Source organism: Periplaneta americana, chromosome 6 (genome assembly GCF_040183065.1).
Source record: "Periplaneta americana isolate PAMFEO1 chromosome 6, P.americana_PAMFEO1_priV1, whole genome shotgun sequence".
In the NCBI taxonomy this organism is placed as follows: domain Eukaryota; kingdom Metazoa; phylum Arthropoda; class Insecta; order Blattodea; family Blattidae; genus Periplaneta; species Periplaneta americana.
In genome coordinates this window covers 170,463,894-170,487,846 of record NC_091122.1, presented here as the reverse complement: position 1 = coordinate 170,487,846, position 23,953 = coordinate 170,463,894, and the positions used below count along the sequence as shown (strand labels likewise).

The following is a 23,953-nucleotide window of genomic DNA, read 5'->3' as shown; positions in this document are numbered from 1 at the left end:
TGTAATTTTTGCGCTCTCTCGAGCCAATTCTGAAGACAATGACACATATCAATATCTACACTACACCGCCATTAAGTATATGAAAAAGACCCAATCCCACTGGTTTAATAAGTATAAAAATATTTGATTTTTAATAACAATATTATTATCTTACTTAAGTTTTGTAGTTATATATAGCAGTCACTCAGTAAATTATAGAAATGAATATCTAAATTAAGATATTCTGTACATTTACTTACATAACCTCAAAACGTTTCTCTTTCATGTCATCAATATAGCATCAATATTATGTACAATTAATGAAGAATAGACGCATCATGATATTAACTATAATAATATTTAATTTCTAATGGTAATAATGTCATCAAACCACCTCAAAGTTCGTAGATTTGAATATCCAATACACAGCTGTACTCAGAAAATTATACACTGCAGAATCAGTTTTTAATAACAAATTGAATTGAGCTCTAAATATGTCGGCAATCCTGCAGGTCATATAGCCTTCGTGTAATAGCCTATTGTTTATTGTAGTGTGTGTTTTGTTCTGAAATTCAATCAAGTCGGCCGTGATTCCATAAAATTAGTTCCCAAAAATGACAACAGGTGGATTTTGGAAAATCGGAAAATTATGTAGGAAAATTGACATTTCACTGAAAACTTTGGATGCCGGGCATGAAAATGAGGGGTTACTCATTAATATCCGTTCAGCCGTTTTCCCGTAATTTCCATTACCAGTTCAAATTTTATTTATATATATATATATATATATATATATATATATATATATATATATATATATAGATTGTGAACTAAAGTACATAGGCTACTCTTACCTCGTTAGAACATTATATTATTTACCTAAATAAAATACGTTTACATCAGTGGCGATTCCTCCATAAAGTATATGAGGATGATCCTACAATTTAATTTCGTGCCTCTGAGGATAGAAAACATTTTAATTACAGATTTTGATTTTCAATGCGTCCCGACGTAATAATTTCCTTTAATCTTCCACTTTCTGTCGTGAGTTGTCGCCACTGCAAAGCTCAGAAATAATTTCCGAGGAACCATCCAAATATCTTACAGCAAACTGTTTTTTCTAGCGGTGAAGTTAGTTGACAGGGGAGAGTGTGGAGGGAGGGGTATGGCTTGAGTTTAACAGCGTTTAAGGATATGACCGCGTATCCTAATACTACGACCCTTCTTTCTGGGTGATGGAGACCCTATTAGAGACTACAATAAGAATTTTTAAGTACCCTTGTAACATTCTTAAATGCAGTTCATTGGTCATTTTAAAAGAATAGAATAAACGAAATAATAAATAATTTAAAATGATATAATATATAAAAAATAAAATAAACGTGCGAATAAAAAACAAAATTACACGGAGATAAATAAAATAAGCTATAATAAATACAAGAATTAACAGGACTTTCAGATGACAGGACAGCCGAAAGAACATCTGAAGTTGTATTTGATCATTTAGAAGAATTTAACTGTAGCAAGAAATTAATTGCGCAAACGTACGACGGAGCATCGGTAAATATCGAGCAGTACAATGACTTAGGAGCCATCTTCGTAACTAAAATCTGGAGGAGAATCGAACTTCACTACAAATAAATTGCCAGTTCCAGATGGATGATTCAAAGACTAACATAGGCCTACTTGTATTGATTTTGCATGCTCTGTTATTATTATTATTATTATTGTTATTATTATTATTATTATTATTATTATTATTATTATTATTATTATTATTCTGTGGGCTAAAGCAAGGAGATGCACTATCACTTTACTTTTTAACTTCGCTCTAGAGTATGCCATTAGGAAAGTTCAGGATAACAGAGAGGGTTTGGAATTGAATGGGTTACATCAGCTGCTTGTCTAAGCGGATGACGTGAATATGTTAGGAGAAAATCCACAAACGATTAGGGAAAACACGGAAATTTTACTTGAAGCAAGTAAAGAGATAGGTTTGGAAGTAAATCCCGAAAAGACAAAGTATATGATTATGTCTCGTGACGAGAATATTGTACGAAATGGAAATATAAGAATTGGAAATTTATCTTTTGAAGAGGTGGAGAAGTTCAAATATCTTGGAGCAACAGTAACAAATATAAATGACACTCGGGAGGAAATTAAACACAGAATAAATATGGGAAATGCCTGTTATTATTCGGTTGAAAAGCTTTTATCATCCAGTCTGCTGTCAAAAAATCTGAAAGTTAGAATTTATAAAACAGTTATATTACCGGTTGTTCTTTATGGTTGTGAAACTTGGACTCTCGCTTTGAGAGAGGAACATAGGTTAAGGGTGTTTGAGAATAAGGTGCTTAGGAAAATATTTGGGGCTAAGAGGGATGAAGTTACAAGAGAATGGAGAAAGTTACACAACACAGAACTGCAAGCATTGTATTCTTCACCTGACGTAATTAGGAACATTAAATCCAGACGTTTGAGATGGGCAGGACATGTAGCACGTATGGGCGAATCCAGAAATGCATATAGAGTGTTAGTTGGGAGGCCGGAGGGAAAAAGACCTTTAGGGAGGCCGAGACGTAGATGGGAAGATAATATTAAAATGGATTTGAGGGAGGTAGGATATGATGATAGAGAATGGATTAATCTATCTCAGGATAGGGACCAATGGCGGGCTTATGTGAGGGCAGCAATGAACCTCCGGGTTCCTTAAAAGCCAGTAAGTAAGTAAGTATTATTATTATTATTATTATTATATTATTATTAATATTAATATTATTAATACTATTATTATTACTATTATTATATTATTATTAATATTAGTTTCTGACTTGGTCATCAGTCGTCAATCTCATATCCTACATACAAAAACTATCACGAGTCGCCACTGGTTTACATTTTACCTCCATGATTTCTTTCAAAAGTCAAAACACACCCAGGCTTTGAGGAAGAGGTTTACGTCATGCAAACGCACTTAAAATATCAACTCCGCTTTCAGCATTCTGTTTTATTACGATATTCGTAATGTGCGTGCACGCATACACACATGCGTGCACAGAATTTGAAGTGCCACTGTCAAATTAACTGGCGTGTGAACAAGATAAAAGGGGCTGAAAGACCTGATACAACTTTTCTCACTTCTCGTCGTTGTATAGATTTTATCTGTTACGCCTGCCCCTCTCTCACTAGAGGAATTTATGCTACCGGAGAGAAATACGAGCATAATTAACACTTGGCCGGAGGTGAGAACTGTTTTGTGGTCTCTGAAGTTCTCCTGATGGATATCCAACATGTGAAATCCAATAGCTGCAAAGCATGCAGGAAGCCAATTCATCCACGGTTCTATGAAACTGTAATTACCACAAGCTGAACTCTGAATGCTCTGATAGGCCTACACTACGTTGTGCGGCTGTAGGCGTTCTTGCAATACAGCTATTTACTGTTTAATTTTCAGTGGCGATAAAAAATATTAGAATGTCGGTTTTGAGTTTTTGGACAATTACGCTGTTTGCACGACTCACATTTCTTTCCACCAGTTTCTCATCATCTCAACACTATTTCTCAACCTCGTCTCTCTGACATATTATAAGTTCGTAAGAGTCTAGGTTCGAATCCCGTCTCGTAAAAGATACGACTCGGATTCGAGCCAATGATAGTATGTATGACAAAGTTTGCCTTTTCCTTCACTATATTTTTCTTCCACGCTCGAATTTCTCCCAATTTAATACATTAAACCTCATTAAACCTCGATATAACGCTCCAGTTTCTAATATTTTGCCGCTTTTAAGGCGACACTATAACGAAATAATGCTGAAAAATTAAGAAAATCCACATTTTCTTGTTTTTATGATCGTAATTATACAGGGTGGGTTAAAAGTCGCTTTCCCCAAACACTTTCTTACATTTAATTATATACAGTTTACATTTTACTTATACATTCCTTTACAGATTTTGTTCAAAATTATTATTATTTTTTAATTTGAGTAGGTTATTTTACGACGCTTTATCAACAGCTTAGGTTATTTAGCGTCTGAATGAGATGAAGGTGAAATGGGACCGGGGTCCAGCACCGAAAGTTACCCAGCATTTACTCATATTGGGTTGAGGGAAACCCCCGAAAAAAAACCTCAACCAGATAACCTGCCCCGACCGGGAATCGAACCCGGGCCACCTGGTTTCGCGGCCAGACGCGCTAACCGTTACTCCACAGGCGCGGACTTGTTCAAAATAAATACCGTGTTTTTCTATGCACAATTAACAACGTTTAGACACTGATTTACACATGACAGAACATAACTCACGATTTTCATCGATTTTTACGAATGACTGTTCGATCAACTGTCGCAACTGATGCAGATCCTGCGGGTTCTGAGAAAGAAAAATCATTTTTCAGGATACCATACAGCGAAAAATCATATGGCGTCAAGTCGTATTGCTGGTTCAAGAAGTCCCTCATTCCTACACCAAAATGAGGTGTGCCCCATTCTGTTGCCATATCAACATTTATTTTTTCTGGAAATTAATTCTCAGAATCTGCATTTGTTCCTCGCCACTCGTTAAGTAAAGAACAAGACATTATATCGAAAAAACAATTGACGCACGAACATGGTTGTCAATCCACCACTTATTACACCAGCTATTCATTTGTTCAAGTTACGACATCTGTATATGTGTACAAGTATGAAACCTAACAACGAATATTGGGGAAAGCGACTTTTGACCCACCTTGTATTTGAGACCGTTTTAAATGAAATCAAATGCTGCAAAAAAAACAGTTTGTGAGTGACTTAAGAGAAATATTTTTAATGCTGTTTTCTCGACTTTAAAATTTTAAGTAGTTTATTGAATAAAAATAACTCCTTGCACAACAGTTATTGTCAGATTGATCTGAAACTTGTTAACAGAGGTCAATTAAATGTTAATAAATAAAATTTAATTAGCATTATTACAAAATATTAATAGTAAGTGCCTTCGGGACATATTCATATTGCACTTAGATTAAAATATGCTGTAATGGTAAATTCATTAAATTAAAAAATTTATTGTGAGACACTATTTAGACTGAGCTCAAAAAACTACGGTAATTAATTTTATTACCATGACTATTTTCAAGCTTTTGAGCAAATATGATCTAAACATTTTGACGCAGGGGGGCCTTTCTAGTGACGTCAATATAGAATATATTTAAAAATATAATTTCAAAACTATTAGCCTTAATGGCACCAAATATTACTCGTTAATCTGCGTAGGCATATATTAAATAATTGTATAACTGTATAATAAAATAAAATCATTAAAATACACTCAAAACAAAAAAATACAATTAGTGTCAGCTCTTTATACAGAAACATACATGATAAATGCCAATCTATTTTTTTACCAAATTTTACATGTATAGGCTTAATTACAAAAACTACTTCACTCACAATATATTTGTTGAAATAATGACTGAAACAATGGCTTTCACTACACTCTGAGGAATAATTTCGCATGTTTGCAGTTTTTACTGGTGCTGATTTTCAGATGGGAAAAAAAAACTGAAATGGGCTCAACCTCGTATTACTGATGATGCCGCAGAACATCCTACTGTTTATGCACGCCGATCGATCGATTTTATGAACTAAGCATGATCTATCGTGGCTTGTACTCCAAAGAGAACATTGACCAGCGATACTAATACTTGAAGCACTATTGTACCGTTGAAGTGAGTTCAGTCTCTGGATAAAATAATATGGACGAAAAACTAAAGTTTTATGCGGCAGTTCAGAATTATTTTTAATGTAATTATTGAAAATGAGATAATTGGGACTTTTCCATAAAAATACGGACTTTTAACAAATCTTTAAAAATAAATACGGACGGCAGGACAGACCTTCAAAATACAGACATGTCCTGCTAAATATGGACGTTTGGTTCCCCCTACTGGGTAGTAGTTCATTTAACGATGTTTTCAAGTGCAAGGTTATTCAACGTCAAAATTCAATACTGGAAATAAATGGTCGATAAATTTTGTCTGAAGCCCTTCTATCAGGAACAGAGTTCTACGAATTTTAAACCTATTACTAGACACAATAAGAAAAAATTAAGGGGACACTCAACTTAAAAATTGCAGAAAAAGTGTCATAGAAATGAAAAATTAAATTTCTACACTAATTTACGTGACAGAACTAAATCAATACGCAGAATTCTTCCCCTATTCATTGAGAAGTCACAGTCAAATGCACAAAGCCAAAAAATAAAAAATGATAATTAAAAGTGATATTTCAATTAATGATTGATTAAAAATTGAAATATTTTTTATTTTGAAAAGTAATGGATCTAATGAGCTGAGATTTTGCATGTTACTTTCCATGTGTATATTAAACTTTTTCTCCAAATTTGAAAAAGATTGTCAAATAGGAAAAAAGTTCCAAAATATAGTTGAGTGTCCCCTTAAGCTGTGTTGGAAAGAATGGGTGAAGAAAAAATTATGCTAAAACTGATCAGGAAGAGAAAAAGGAATTGGTTGGGTCACTGGCTGAGAAGAAACTGCCTACTGAAGGATGCACTGGAAGGAATGGTGAACGAGAGAAGAGTTCGGGGCAGAAGAAGATATCAGATAATAGACGACATTAAGATATGTAGATCATATGCGGAGACTAAGAGGAAAGCAAAAAATAGGAAAGATTGGAGAATGTTGGGTTTGCAGTGAAAGACCTGCCCATGGGTAGAACGTATGTATGTATGTATGTATGTAGTCCACACCTGTGGAGTAACGGTTAGCGCGTCTAGCCGCGAAACTAGGTGACCCGGGTTCGATTCCCGGTCGGTGCAAGTTACCTGGTTGAGGTTTTTTCCGGGGTTTTCCCTCAACCCAATATGAGCAAATGCTGGGTAACTTTCGGTGTTGGACCCCGGACTCATTTCACCGGCATTATCACCTTTATCTCATTCAGACGCTAAATAACCTAAGCTGTTGATAAAGCGTCGTAACATAACCTACTAAAATAAAAAAATGTATGTATGTATGTACTCGAAACTCTCAGCTTTATTTTCTTCTCAGAGGAAGACATGCTGTGAATTTTTTTCGCCCTTTAAAGTTAATCGCTCTTTAATTGGTTTGGTTACGACTATATTTGTAGTTGTATGTTAAAAAGCCGTTGTCTTGTACGTGAAGCCAGGACCCACTTTATACAGGGCACCACCATTGTGGAGCGCAAAGTTAAGGCATGTGGAACGGGAGTGTGGGTTGGAGTCGAGAAGGAACAAATTGACTATGGTGGCTGGGGATGTTTTAGGGGTTCTGTTTCTCAGGTTACGCCACGCCGCCGCTCTCGGATGTTTTCATTATTTTAAAACGCTTCTAACGAAATTGTTCGTCTCTATCTCCATCTCTGTCGCTCTCTTTTCCTATCCGACCTGATCCTTCGGTTCAGTTGTAATTAATCAAAGACTGCTTTCTTATATTATAATTAGAATAAAAGGAATTGGTGGCACCTTAGGGTGATTATTCATGGGCGTTGTTTCCTTCAAGTTAAAATAGAATTCAAAGAGATATCAGCGAAAAAAATAATGAACTGTTTTTATAGAAAGATGAAAATATGCAATCTTATACCTAATCATAACAGCCTTAAAGAATACTGTTTGTACCTTTGTTAACATTCTGTAGTGAAGGATGAACTGTTCGTATCAATTACAAGAAAAAAATATAGCAAATGAGACTAAATTCTTTAGATTTATAATAATATATTCGGTTAGTTCAAAATAAAAATAAGTCGGCCTAGACCTTACTACTTGCTCTTTCGTTGCCGAGCTACCAGACGAGGGATCTAATTGCTCCTATGATAATAAATCAAACGCACTATAATTCAGCAAATAATTGAGCTGGAAATAATGTCCTCGTGTGCTTTCTGGAACGCCAACGAAAGAGCCGAAATGGCGGGCGATTATATTAAGTATTTACCCAGCCTTAGGAAATGCAAAACGTCTTCATCAGCGAATCACAAGACGCACACGTTTAAATGTAGCTGACCTGCAACGTGATTGGCTGCCGGAAATTAGAGCGACGGGACTATATATACAATAGGAATTGCTTTACGGCAACAATGGATATAAACTTCCTATTGCTTGTGTTGTTCACTTACCACTTATCGTTGCTCCAAATGAATGAAAAAAATAAGCGAATAGTGTAAGATAGAGCGATCAGCATCCCATTTTTAACGGGATTGTCCCTTTTTTCAGTCTCTTGTCCCCTTTCTCGAGAAAAGTATGTTCGGGACGCCAAATGTCCCGTTTCTCTAAATTATTGTTGAAACATTTCTTTTTCTTTTATTTTATTTAACAATCACGTAAAACATTGATTAATTCTATATTGTTTCTATCAGATGTCACCGCAATGAATTCAATAAAGGCCTGTTAATCACAAAATGTAATTTTAAAGATGTGTCTTGCATGGAATTCTATAGTTTCCTGAAGGAAAGGCCAACACTTCTAAAGCAAATTCACTCATCAAAGAAATATGATGCTGATTGTACAGTTCATCTTCATGGAGAATGTTAAAATAGTTAAAAGGTAGGCTAATACGAGGCAAAAAATTTTGTTATGAAACTGGTTCAGATATGGATATAATGTAAGGTCCAATTAACCTGAAGTATTTTTAAACAGATAAGTTACCCTAATTAATGCAGAATAGTTGCAATATAAAAAAAATGGTTAACAATGACAATCCAAGTATCCATGCTAATCTATTATGTATAATTATTAGGCCTACAGCCTAGTTATTGTAAACATATAGTATTTATTACTTCAAAATAAGTATATGGCAAAAGATCTCTAGGTCGTCCAAAGAAGAGATGGACTGAAAATTCTAGTTTGAGACCGTAACAGGCCACTTGGCCTAATACTTGTTAGGAAGATGATGATGTTGATGAAATAAGTATAAGTAGTTGTACAGTTCATCTTCATGAAGAATGTTAAAATAGTTGAAAGATAGGCTAATATGAAGCAAAAAATTTTGTTATGAAAGAAGTTCAGATATGGATATAATGTAAGATCCAATTAACCTGAAGCATTTTTAAACAGATAAGTTAACCTAATCAATCCAGATTAGTTGCAATATAAAAAAAAGGTTAACAATGACAATCCAAGTATCCATGCTAATATATTATGTATAATTATTAGGCCTACAGCCTAGTTATTGTAAACATATAGTATTTATTACTTCAAAATAAGTATATGGCAAAAGATCTCTAGGTCGTCCAAAGAAGAGATGGACTGAAAATTCTAGTTTGAGACCGTAACAGGCCACTTGGCCTAATACTTGTTAGGAAGATGATGATGTTGATGAAATAAGTATAAGTAGTTGTACAGTTCATCTTCATGAAGAATGTTAAAATAGTTGAAAGATAGGCTAATATGAAGCAAAAAATTTTGTTATGAAAGAAGTTCAGATATGGATATAATGTAAGATCCAATTAACCTGAAGCATTTTTAAACAGATAAGTTAACCTAATCAATCCAGATTAGTTGCAATATAAAAAAATGGTCAACAATGACTTAAGCCAAGAATCCATGCTACTCTATTATGTATAATTATTAGGCCTATAGCCTGATATTGTAAACAGTGTAGTATTTATTACTTTAAAATAAATAAAACTGGACCTTATTGCTCACTGACATTATATAAACTCAAGTAATAATGAATGTTTTGATAAAATGTTGATTCATGTCAACTTTAATAAGTGTCTCGTTTTTTTTTTTTTTTTATTTTGGGAATCTTGTCACCTTAGTGTAGGATGGGTTTAAAATTTGATATCCTTGCACATCATACACAGAACTGATATCTGATTTCCGTTGCATTATTTCACGTAACCGACTATTGGAAAAGAGACACGTAACTAGTAATAATAATGGAGTTAGGTTAGTCAACTTTGCCACATCCAAAAATTTAAATGTCAAAAGTACTTTTTTGTTTTACTTAAAATAATAGGAAAGTGAAAATAAGTGAACAGTTACGTAACATAATTTAAATTTGTGATTGCAGGTTTTCTTCACAAAACCATCTGGCCCAGCTGTAGCTCCTGTCGCAACTCGATCTGTGGTTCAGTCCATGATGGAATACGGGGACGCTGTGGACTCTTCTGTGGAACACGTGACTGTGGTAGCAGCTGATTCTGGCTTTGTGCACGCCAGAGACCAAACAGCTCACATTAGCGAGCTGCAGTACTCCAGGTGGGTTTATTATTCCAGTTTCTAAGTTGAGAAGAGGTTCTAAATGTGCATCTACACGGTTCAAATTTTCTTTCAACTTTACGCATTCAACCAATGCATGCAACATTGAACGAAACGCATTCAATTGTGCATGCCTTTTTCCATTAAAAAATGAGAGCGAATACAGCTTGTAGTGAGCAATTTACAATTCATATTAATTTTTCAGATAAAATTATACAATCATGTCATAATAATAGATTTATAAATAGTGCAGAAGAGTTTTACATAACTCAACAATATTTGCAAGATGGTACAATAGTAAATGAAAATTTGGTCCATAATAATAATCCTTTATATGCTCTTTGACCCGTTTAAAAATAGTCCCCCATTCAAACAGTCAAAATGTGGACGATTGGAGCACGTGTTTGGTTACCACTCAGTTGTACATGTTAGTCATTCTGCTTCACTGACACCGAGAGACGCTCTATTACTTTTCACTCGGTAGAGATATAATCCAAGTGCACACAACTTAACACTTTTGGTATCAACTTCCTAGCTCTATTTATTATTATTATTATTATTATTATTATTATTATTATTATTATTATTATTATTATTATTATTATTATTATTATTATTAAATCAGCACTATATTATTACCTAGTGGTGAACTCTCATTGGTATAACATGATTATTGGGTATTGAATTGCTCTGCTTCGTTTCACAGACCATCAAGCTGGCGAAGAACACCGCTGGAGTCCAGTGATTCGGGGCCAGATGTTGGCTGCTCCCGCATCTGGAGTCGAGTGTTGGACAGAGTGTTCGACAATTCCAACAGGCGTCAGTATGGAATGGGAGTTGTGGGGCGCTTTTTCGGGTGAGTTAAGTACCAAATGGGGGCACGTGGTAGCATCACGGTTAAGGTTCAATTCCCGATGAGGTCATGAATTTTCTCCATTGATCTGATCCTCCCATCTGCACTATGGCCCTTGAATTTACTCAGCCTCTAACATAGGGCATTTCCTTGGTGGTGAAGAAGGTAAAATTGACATCCCTACTGCCATTAATCCGAGTATATAGGTAGAGTCTTGGGCCATTCGTCCACGAGGCGTCGTTTCATAGATTCGTCACAGTAGTGTCATGCCTATTCCTTGCAGCTATGAAACCACTACGCCCGCGTTTTCGTTCTCGAAGTGTACAGCAGTCGGCTTTTATCTAGTGACAAGATGTCTAGCAATGAAGAGGTTCTGGTCTTGTATAGTTACTGCATTCGGAATCGCAGATGCAAGCTAATTCAATCCGGTGATTCGTGATGGAAATTGGAGAGTGTTTCGTAATAATTGTAATCTTTTTATTTTTTTTTTAGTACAAAATTTTCTAAAATTTGAAGGCTCCACGGATATAACATTAACTTCTCTTAAATTTTTCAGGGGAACATTTCTTAACTTTAATACACTGCTAAGACATTATAAATTTACATAATCATTTAGTTTAAGTTGCCATGTTACAATGCAGGCTTTTTGCCATTCTGATTTACTAGAAAGTTAGTTCACTTTATTAGCTAGCAGAGATTTACCACACCAAAATCTCTTGGTAAGAAATCTTAATCAATAAGTACATACTTTCGACAAATCCCCTGATAAATTCATTACAAATCTTGCGTGATTATTTTTTATCCATTTTTTTTTTTTTGTACAGCACATTGCACATTCATCTGCAAACTGGACATTAAGTTCGAGTCCAGGGAACTTAATAATTAAAATACGAGTCTGTTGGATTTACTGAAACTGTACCCTTAACTAACTCACCCCACACCACTTACATAAGATGTAATAAACGATTTTGTATATAAAGGTTAGTTTTTTTTATTTTAAAATAATAGAAACAAACTCGGCAAAAGCAATATTTATTTTATAATTTTCCGAAAGTAATAATGTAATGAAAACTAATAACTCTAATACGTATTTCATTAACATATGTTTTATAATGTCATACTGTTAAATACAAATGGAAATAATGTGTTAAATCACTTTTTTATGCCTATTTTCAGGATTCGGCTAATATAGATCTAATCTAATCTAATCTAATCTAATCTAATTCTATAGCTTTTCTCCATTCTTCTCTCTTCTCCCTTGCCGCCACACCCTATCTTCCAATCCCCTTTCTCTCATTGTTCTAATTATATGTTGTGACCATGCTGTTTCTTTCTTTTCCTCTTTGGAATCCATTCATAATCGTTATTTTATTTCAGTCTAGGCCCTAATATTCAGATATTGATTCCATTATTTACTTCACCTTCATAAAAAGGGGATTATTATTTTTTTATACTAACAATATTCTTCTTCATACACTCTGTTAATAGAACAACTCAGTATAAGAACGTATACATATACTTTGGAAAATGTATTGTATGTCTTTCACGTGTTACCTTGTTAACACCTTGTTAACATAAAATTTAACACGTGAAAGACATACAATACGTTTTCCAAAGTGATATAGTGTTAAAAGTTGTGTAATCAAGATGTATTATACATATAGTTAATATATTCCACTAATTTTATGATGATGCAGAAAAATCTGGTTAAAATCCCCTCCAGAAAGAAATCCTGCCTACAACACTCTTCTTGAGAAATATTAATGTTTCAAGGATAGAATTTAATTTAATTTAATTACAGCCATAAACGTAAAACAAATGCTATGGGCATAGTCAGTCAATACAAAACACAAGTACAGATTAAAAATAAAATTGAAATTAAAATTAGAAGTGAAGGGTTCGTGCTTGTTCAAAATATTCACTTACATTATAAAAAGGATTACCAATAAGCAATTTCCATAAAACGTTTCTAAATCTAGGTAAAGTAATACTATGAGCCTCATAATATAGTTTGTTGAATAATTTTAGAGACATTAAATCAAACCAACACTTTGATTTATTCAATCTAACTGCTGGTTCAAGTAGAAGATAACTGGACCTGGTATTATAATTATGTACATCTCGTCCACTACTATAGTAAACATTCAAATATATAAAGATTCACTACAGTCGGTATTTTCTCTTGTTTAAATAAAGGTCTGCAGTGAGCATTAAAAGGGGCAGCCGTAATGATATGTAAGGCCTTTTTTTGCAAGATAAGTAATTTTGATATACCAGAACTATTACCCCAAATACGAATCCCATACAAAAATAAGCTATTAAGAAGGCATAATATGATATTCTAAGATAGGGAGTATTTCGCTGTGCTTAAACTTAGTCTTGTTTCCTTCCAGACGATCGATGAAGGGTTCTGTAGCGAATAGGAAAGCTGTCAAAGAACAACTGGACGACATCGAGGACCATCGCCCATTCTTCACGTATTGGGTTACTACAGTGCAAGTCCTCATTCTCATCATATCACTGGCATGCTATGGACTAGGACCTGTCGGCATTGACCTCAACCATCGATCTGGACAGGTGAGTTAAAAATCAGTTTGTACTGTTCGCAAACGATTTCTTGGTACATGGGTCCCCTGCAGATGTCTGTTTTGTACCTGAAGTCTCTTACACACATGTACTGACTGTTACAAAAACATTTTAGTTATTTATTTTGAGCATTCGAACATCCAATGGTATGAAAAGTATCTATTAATGACGGTCCGCAATTCAGTCAGTCAGTCTGTCTGTCTGTCCGTCCTTCAAAAGACGCCTGATTGATTAGAGTGTGTTAACGGATTGTGATAAGTGGCTTTCATCGGAAACTTTATCATACGACTTCGATACATGGCGTGTTTTTAAGGTGACCGTATTTTTCAGAGTCGAAACTGGGACCAAATAGGTAACTACCGCAAGAACCTCCTATCGGTAATTTTGTCGATCAGGTACAAATACTATTCTACACGCGGGGCCATAACTACTTCTTTCTTCCTCTATGCTTCTGCATTTACAGAGGCACTAACTTATGAGTAAGGGATGGATTCATAAGCACCAAAAAATGGAAAAATATACATGCACTTAAAACCAGGATAAATGCAAAAAATAACAAAATATACACTGCTAAAATAAAAAAAAAAACTATTTTATGTTAAGCAATAAGCAATTTATTACTATCGATGGTTTTTCTGCTATACATAAGAATATTGGGACACCATCATTTGTTAAAGTTGCGTGTCCTTCAACTCACTGCTTAAACAGTACACTTCTAGCACATTTTTCTTTAGCCGTTATTGATAAAACTAATTCAAAATTGATTATTTTCGTGCGGCTAAGCTATATAAATAAAAATTTTACATTTTATCTCTGCCAATCAGTGGCTGTTAAAATTTCAAGTGTCTTGTCTTGCTACTTGGGCATCAGCGTATTAAAAATCATTACAACCTTTCTGCCATCTCCTTGCCTCCCCACCATAAATGTGATGTTGCACAGAGACAGAGATAAGATATATAAGATCTGTACAATGCACTCTCAACACACTGTCGAAGTTTCTTTGACATGTCACCATTCATTCATTCATTCATTCATTTAGTGTTCTGTCCAAGGGCAAGTCTTTCATTGCAAACCCAGCTTTCTCCAGTCTTTCCTTTTTTCTGCTTTCTCTTTGTCTCCTCACATGATCCATATATCTTAATGTCATCTGATATCTTCATCTGTCCCGAACTCTTCTCCCGTTTACCATTCCTTCCAGTGCATCCTTCAGTAGGTAGTTTCTTCTCACCAGTGACTCAACCAATTTCTTCTTCTCTTCCTGATCAGTTTTAGCATTATTCTTTCTTCACCCACTCTTTCTAGCACAACTTCATTTCTTATTCTGTATGTCCATTTCACAAGGTCCATTCTTCTCCATATCCACATTTCAAATCCTTCTAGTCACTTCTCTTTACTTCGTCGTAATGACCATGTTTCTGCCCCATACAATGCCACACTTCACACAAAGCACTTCACTAGTACCTTCCTTAGTTCTTAGGTCAGTTTTAAATAAATATAATTATGTTTTCATTATTTATGTTGCAGGTACTAGTTACGAGCCTTTCCCTTCAGCAAGTAGATTACCAGGAGCCAGCAAACTTTTGGATTGGACCAAGAGCTGTAAGTGCTATCTAATAATGGTAGCGGTATTTGAAACTTTTAAGAGGATAGAATGTACAGTGAAACCTGTTCAAATCGGAACCTGAATAATCCGGAATACTGTCTGTTTCGGAACAATTTATTGGTCCCGGCGAAACTCGTATGTATTGTGTGTAATTTTTCCTGAATAAAACGGAAACTGTCCAATGCGGAAACGGAAACTGCCTGCTACTGTTCAAAACTGAAATAATATTTTGGACACACTATATTTTGTAGGTATATTTTTAAACAGCGTGTAATTTCAAGGAATATACGAAATATGTAGGTCACTAAGACAAAAACAAGCTCTCTTTGCACAATTTTATAGGGTACAAGGGTGTGTTGGCCTGTAGGTCATAAATTTTATTACCCTGTTGACTAGGCAGACGAGTCCCTTCAAAGATTTGCAATGCTTCACACCCGTATACTGTCGTAGCTAGACATAGTGCAAGTGTAGTGATTTCCTAGTAAAAAAAAGTTGCATAAAATGTGGCATTAACAATAAGTGATGAGGTAAAAGTTATCGAGTTAAAGGAAAATTAGAAACGAAGTTGTGAAATAATATTGAAGTTTAGTTGTGGAAAACTCAGGTGTGACACTTTAAAGATAAAGATGATAACGAGTGGCTTGGGGCCAATATTGGTTACATAAAAGAAACCAGAAAACAACTGTTTATGTGGAAATAAATATACCGTTGTGGGAGTGGGTTCTTCATGACCTTTCAAAGAACATGCCAATTTCAGGATCTATTCTACAAAGCAAGCTATTGAACTGGGAAAGAAATTAAATAAACCAGAATTCAAGGCTTCTAATGGATGGCTCCTAGTCCAATTACGGTAATTAATAATGTGCAGTGATATACAGAACAGTATTATAATATAGTATTAGATATTAAATTGAATAAGATTAGTAAACTTTAGCAGTGTTTAATGACTGATGAATGAGTTACGATAACATTTATACAGAAAATGAGATTTTAATCAAGTTGATCCACCAACGGAATAAGCGACAGAAAGCTGATTTAACGTGATTAGTATTAAACAGAATATTTTGTACTTCTTGCAGTTTACGGCATGTCATTTTCTTTCTCGTGTATACGAATGATAAAATATTCCATTTTAATGTATCACCTGAATAATACGGAAACCTGTCCACAATAGAAAAAAAATTAGTACCATGTCACTTCCGTCTTGAACAGATTTCACTGTATAATATTTTGGAATGGCTGTCTTATAAATTAGATTATACAGGGTGTTTAAAAAATACGGGGCATAATTTCAGGTATGTATTTCCCACATGTAGACAATCAAAATAGTTTATTACAACATGTGTCCGGAAATACTTCATTTCCGAGTTATGGCCTTCACAAATTGGAAATTTGTTATGCCATCTCGTGTGAACTATGCTTCATCTGTAAATAATACAAAGGCAGGAAAGTTCGGATTTACACCACACTGCTGCAAGAACCACTGACAGAACCTAACTCGTGCAGGGTAATCTGCTCGTGACAGGGCCTGTACACGTTGCAAATGATAAGGATACAATTGATACTCTTTCAACAGTCTCCAGACAGTCGTATGAGGAACATTGACTTGCAACGCTACCCTTCGTGTGCTGATAGACCGAGTCATGTTCACAGCCTCCAGAATCTCCTCCCGTACTTCTGGAGTTGTAGATCTTGGTCGTCCCCTTCCCAAACCAGGAGAGTTAAATTTTCCATACTCGCACAGACAGTAATGGAGACGTACAAATGTCTTCCGATCTGGACATTGTCGCTGTGGGTACCTCTCCTGGTACAAACAACGATCCAGCGCAGCATTGCCGTCCGCCTTACCATACATGAAGTGTATCTCTGCCAGCTCTTGATTTGAATACATGTCGCACAGTCTAACCCCTACACAACACTGAATGTAACCTTTGCCTCGGAATGAACTGTCAGAGTGCCTTTGACGGCAACGACCTGCGGAAAGAAAAACGTTCCGGTGAATTTCAATGTTGTGAAGGCCATAACTCGGAAATAAAGCATTTCCGGACACATGTTGTAATGAACTATTTTGATTGTCTACATGTGGGAAATATCTGAAATTATGCCCCGTATTTTTTAAACACCCCGTATAGTGATCTATAAATAGTTTCTTATAAATTGTAAGAAGAATAAGTAAACAGTTATTCATCCATAATTACTAAAATGGATTATTTACTTTTATTTCTCTTCTTAAACAGGCGGACTTAATACATCTTGGGGCAAAATTCGCACCGTGCATGCGGAAGGATGCAAAGATCATAAAAGAAATAGAAAAAGGAAGGGAAAAAGAACGTGAAACGGCATGCTGCATTCGTAACGACGATTCGGGCTGTGTGCAGTCCTCCCAGGCCGATTGCTCAGTAAGTTTCATTTCCTTGTCTTACTTTGCATGAGATTTTGAAGAAGTTATGCTTGTACTGAATATAAATTATCATATCTGAGTTAAAATAAGTATGATGGTTCATTAATATGATAATCGAGCACTAATTCTGCTAAAGATTATACCGGTATAGATAATTAACGAGAAAGTATCATAGTTGAAATATCAGCTGATTATGACTGATTTAGTACCGGTAGCAGAGCTTCAACTCTGTTTATTAGGCAGAAATATTAACTGCTTTTTAACTGTGATTTATAACATAAACAAGCTATAATTGTAATTAACAAACACATAAGCAAGAATTTGATTGTAGATTTATATTTTTGAGAGATAAGGAATGTATATATCAGATTACTCTTTTTTTCTAGGAAATTTAGTTCCTCTGTCATTCAGTTATTCATAGTTTTACCACAGTCTAGTATATACAGCCACGAAGCTTGAGTTTATGAGGGTACTAGAAACAATAGACTGAGCAGGCACTATTTCGCATTGTCATAATGAGGTGATAGTAGCGATCCTAGTGGTTAGCAACTATCTATGGATGCATATTTACTACGTATTGAGCTTCGTGACTGTATATACTAGACTGTGGTTTTACTATAGTGTTTATTCTATGTTATTTGTCTTAGTATAATGATAACACAATGGGAAGTAAACTACTTTTTGTGTGCAAATATTTACACTCTTCTAATAAATGTAGTAAGTTCCATTAATGTAAGTGTGAATTAATTTTAAAATACAGTGAGATATGTATAAAATATAAACAAAATATAAGTACCAGTACGTCTATCCATGTAATGTTGAAACATAAAAAATATACCTATATAAACAGTAAGGGCCATATTCATAGACATTCTTAGCGCGGGCTTCTGGTGGATGATCAGTGAACTGTTTTTCGTATTCATAAACCAGTGTTAGCGATATGACATGATATGAATCCTGTACAAGTAATCAGTTGATAGCCGGGGCTAGTTTAGCACGCTCGTAGCGCGGCCTAGCAAAATTTCTGTGCATAGCACCCTAATATTTTATCAGATAAAATGATAATGATTTCAAAAACCAGCTTCAAATAGGGATGTATGAACATTATGAACTCTATTCGGAAATCGATAATACATTAAGTTATCACTGAAATTTTAAACACTTTCTTTTTCAAATAAACATTTTTGTGATTTTGAGTCATACAAGAAGTACTTTTAATTTCCTTTAACAATCGAAGTTGCTCTCTGCAATTCTTCAAGAGCGATAACAATCCATACAATTTTCGAAAGAAAAATAAAGCCAAGGATTGTATTTTTATCTAGTAGGTTATTTTACGACGCTTTATCAACATCTTAGGTTGTTTAGTGTCTGAATAAGATGAAGGTGATAATGCCGGTGAAATGAGTCCGGGGTCCAACACCGAAAGTTACCCAGCATTTGCTCTTATTGGTTTGAGGAAAAACCCCGGAAAAAACCTCAACCAGGTAATTGCCCCGACTGGGATTCGAACCCGGGCCACCTGGTTTCGCAGTTAGACACGCTAACCATTACTCCACAGGTATGGGCCCAAGGATTGTATATCATAGCTGTCTTTGATGCTCGAAAGAAACCAGTTTTATATATTTTTACTTCCTCACTACACTAACTATAAAGAGAAAGTGTATCAGTAGTGTTGCTACAAATTCAAATTCAAATTTATTTACAATTTACATTTGAAATGAATACATATGTATGGATACCTGAAATGAGCATATGCTCGTGCTCGGGTACAGTCCAGTAGTCAATCTATTTCGAAAAAAAAATTCTCAACAATTTTTTTATTGCGTAAAATGAACTTGCAAATGAAATGGTGTACTGTAGTTCGTATGAAAAGGAAAACGATTTCTCTAAAGAAATTGTTATCAGTCGAATAATTATTTCTGTTCTTGGTTGAAAATTTCATATCTACATTCTGTTATCTCAGGTAGGGCTATAGAAAACTTATCAATGTCATAAACCACCACGTGATGGGATATTTGTCCTGCCTAACCCAGAGGAGTTCTTTCTTGAAGAACTAATGGTCACTAGTTTCAAGTCATCCTTGTTATATATGGACAAATGTACACAGAAGCAATTAGTGTTGCAACTTTCATACTACTGGTTATTAAAAAAAGAAAAGAAAGGAGGACCATGCTTAGAAACTCATTATAAGGGTCACTCCATACTAAATTAGCAAATGGGATGTGGCAGTTAAGTTTCATATTTCATTGAAAGATACATACAATCTGGGTATATACAGTATACAAAATATTTGGACTAGGTTCATAATATTTTTCAAGATATAACATCCCAACTGTGGATGTATTTTGTGAAGGGAAATTTTTGCTAAGCATTCAGAAAAAGTTGAATATCTGCAAATCTAATTGAATTATGTAAGTTACTTGGAGCTATGCCTGTACATTGTGTATACATGCGTGGAACTACTGAAATAGATAGTTAAATTCACTGTGGTCATAATTATATAACGTTGGCAAAACAAAAAGTTAATTAAAGTTGGCAGAGATGCCAATACTGTATTTCTTTATGTAAATTCAAAATTGTAGTTTGTTTTCTCTCTTCAAAATTTATATAGGTAATTTAGCGTTCGGTATTACACTTTAGTGAAATCACCATTAGACAGGTTAATGCATAATAATGTGTTTCAGATGGAATGAAACAAAGGTATTTTCATTTCTCATGAGCTGGTACACGAGTAATGAAACATGTTCCCTATAGGAATATGAAAGTTGTTCTGGTCCCGATATACAGAAGTTGGACAAACTTACGTTCTCTTAATTTTAACGAGCACTATCAAGTTTAATTGCTGACTCAGTGCAAAGAGAATTTGAAAGGAATGAACATATACAGTAGAACCCCGATTACCCGTCACCCTATTAACCGATTGACGGATTATCCGACTTTCTTTTTATCACTTATTTCTTTCTTTTTTTTTTACTGCCGAAAGAAACATGTAAGAAACTTAGTACCGGTACTATACCTTATATTAGTACCTATTTTCTCTAGTGTTTTTTATTGCAAGCCTTTACCCTTACATAGTACTATTGCCAGCAATAGGAACAGTTACTTGAAGGTGTTTTTCCCAACGTATAAAATAGTCATTGCCTGCATTCAAGGAAATAGTCCCAAGAACTCCCGCACAATATAGCAAACCTGTGTAGCTTTCAGTTCTTGTCCTACTTTTCGAATGCCCATACTTTATAACTTCTACGTAAGATATCTTCCACGGGTGTTAAAGTGCTTACTAAGTATCGAAATAAAAATGAAAATAATTGAGAGGTTTGGAAAAAGAGGAACCACGGCCAATTTCGCATCAGAATACGTGATTGGCGTTAGAACTGTGCGCGATTTAATGAAAAGTGAGGATAAAGTGTATAACGTAACTAATGTAGATCTACAACAGGAGACCTCTACCTATCCTTCCGCAAATAACCATCGCAAGGAATTTCCTTCACCCTTATAAACCCATCATTGACAACCAGAATTAGATTAGTGAACTTCTGATTCACTATCTAGCATGTTAAACACAACACCACGGAGGAAATTATGAGACTGTAGTATGCATTTATAATAATTATTTTATGGTACGGATTATCCGATTCCATCCCTTCATTACTACGGATAATAGAGGTTATACTGTAGTGTATATATTGCTGAAAGTTATTCGTTCATTTTCAAGATGCAATAGAATGATATCACTGGTACAACAATCAAGTTACTGGTACTCTGAATTCTATTGCAAGGTATAACTTATGTTCTAACCTACAAGTCCATCTTTACGAAATGTATTTTTTGTGTTTTGTGAGTAATGGTATGGCATGTATAAGCACATTTTACATCTTTTACGTACGAAATCAATTGATAAAAATATGAAAAATTCTACATCAGTGATGGTGCTGCATCTCGATACAAACACAACAAATTGGCAATTTGGTTAATCACACAAATGATTTTGGCCCAGAAAGAAAATGGCACTTCTTTGCCAATAGTGATGGAAGAAGCCCATTTGTTGGTGCAGATAGCACAACAAACGAATTGCAATCGAAGCCATCTACAGAGACCATTTGAAAAACAAATTTTTTCTGTCCAAGACTTTTTTTTAATTATTTGTTGAGGAAAATATCTCATGTGTAAAATAGCTTCTTGTTAGTCAGGAAGAAATGTCAAATAATGAACCAGAAATAAGTAAACGTTTCCAAAACTATCTCCATATTCCATATTGTTTCATTCCACTCACTCTGAGAGCATCCTGAGTTTCTGGTTCAAATCCTTTCTTTGAAATGCCTATCTTTAGATCGTCAGATCGTCCTCTTTCATATCAAAATATTGTCCTGTACACCTATATAGTTTGCACTTATGATAAGAAATGGTGAATTGGCGCTGTAATTGAAAGAAAATGATGAGAATTATAAATGCTTAATTAAATTCATGCATCCTTCATTGACTCCAGAAGGAAGATATATGTTGCTTAAAGCAGAAGACATATTATCAACAATACAGTCTCCTGCAATAGCACCTAGACATCAACACAACCTCAGTGGAAAGACGATGAAGACTCTAACATGAATTGTCCCTAGAAAATGAATGGTCAGTATCAAGTTTTAATATATTTTCATCAACGGAATAGAGGTAAAATAATTTTTGTAGGACTTCGTTGGTGCCATCAGCCTCATAACTCCGATTCTGAACCGAAAAGAATTGAAAATTACCTAGGAAATATAGTGATAAATATCTGTAACATATTCGTTTACTTTTCTCCATACCGACTCAGGCTAAGAAATTTTAATTAAATCCAATGTTAAAAGTCAAAATTAGGTTGATTCCTTTTTATTATATTGAATAATTAAATATAAAATTAACATTCCAGATTTATGTGAAAATTTAGCAAGAGATGTTAGTTTAATTGAACGATTCCCTTCATTTTTAAAGTAAAAGCAATTTTAATAGATTGATTTAACTGTAGTCGATGTGAAAATTAAGAGTTTCATGCAAGTTTAGCAACCTAAATTGTTTCTGCGGAAAGTTTCAATGAAATACGAAACAAGTGTGTGCCACCAACGTTTAACTAATTTTGCTGTTTTGACAAAGAGTGACCCATAAACCACTAATATAAGTTCCAGAATCGTGACACCTTGCAAAATGGAGATAGTAAAATAGCGAACTTCATATATAAATTTACGGAATAAATAGCCTATAAATATCGTATTCTATAAAAATAAATGAACCACGATAAAAACAATACGTTGCTATATATGAATAGAATAACATAAATACAGTAAAAAAAACATCTTAGGCTATACTGGTACACAGGGACGGATGCAGGATTTTTTTTCGGGGAGGGATTTGAGGAGATAGTAAAAATGGAGTAATGAGAAATAAGTTTATATGCTCACAATTTGTTTCCGAGTTACAAACATTTACAAGTTGGCCTGAGTAGCGTAGTTGGCATAGCCTTCTATGCTCGAAGTTGCGGGTTCTAACTCGATGGCATTTAAGTGTGTTTAAATGCGACAGGCCTCATATCAGTCGATTTACTGGCATGTAAAAGAAGTCCTGAGGGAAAAAATTCCGGCACACCGGCGATGCTGATATAACTTCGGCAATTGCGAGCATTGTTAAATAAACCATAATTATTTAATTTTAACATTTATAATGACTGCAATACAAAAACAATAACAGAATGACATTTACAGAAGAAGGTGACGAGGCTTTTTAGACATTTCATCCAGTACTTCATGAGCTTTTACCTCTACATTTTTATGTATATACATCAAGGCCAGTCCATTTAATCTGTCTGCTCCCATCGTGCTCCTCAAGTAAGTCTTCAAATACCGCAAAGTTGAGAACGACCGTTCTGGTGTTGCTGTAGTTACAGGCAACGTGCAGAAAAGTTTCAGCGCCTTGTGAGTGCAGGGAAAAATAATTTCATTGCACCTGTTCAAAGATGATATAAAATAAGTAGGTATTAGGTGAAGATTTTTCTGATCAAGGAAATTTCTTCTCCACATCTTCAATTCATTGAAGAAAGACTCTGGTGATGCATCAACATCATTGGGCCACTGATTTACTATAGCCTCAACAGCAGTTTCTAAATCTTCATCTGATGCTCGCACTATATTTTTAGGCAGGAAAGTTTGTATGGACTTTAGGATTCCCTTATGATTTAAAAACCTATCCTTGAGCTCACTAATGAAATAGTCTAAGAAGAGACGGAAAATTAAAAGCCTAAAATACTCCTCATGACTCTCTTTCTTGAAGTAAGAATGCTGTGTTTGTCTTCCTGCTG

General features: G+C 34.7%; 1 protein-coding gene across 2 annotated transcripts in view; it reads left to right on the top strand.

Moving 5' to 3' along the window:
* The window catches only part of rho-5 (rhomboid-5), a 579,824-nt gene that overhangs the window by 534,636 nt on the left and 21,235 nt on the right, over positions 1-23,953 (top strand). The window contains exons 7-11 of one of the 2 annotated variants that reach the window (XM_069829535.1): positions 10,001-10,188; positions 10,895-11,044; positions 13,435-13,618; positions 15,152-15,226; positions 17,468-17,631. In XM_069829535.1, coding sequence (XP_069685636.1) covers positions 10,001-10,188; positions 10,895-11,044; positions 13,435-13,618; positions 15,152-15,226; positions 17,468-17,631 — 761 coding nt within the window. The remainder of the gene's footprint in view (positions 1-10,000; positions 10,189-10,894; positions 11,045-13,434; positions 13,619-15,151; positions 15,227-17,467; positions 17,632-23,953) is intronic. The other variant, XM_069829536.1, reaches the window with a different exon arrangement.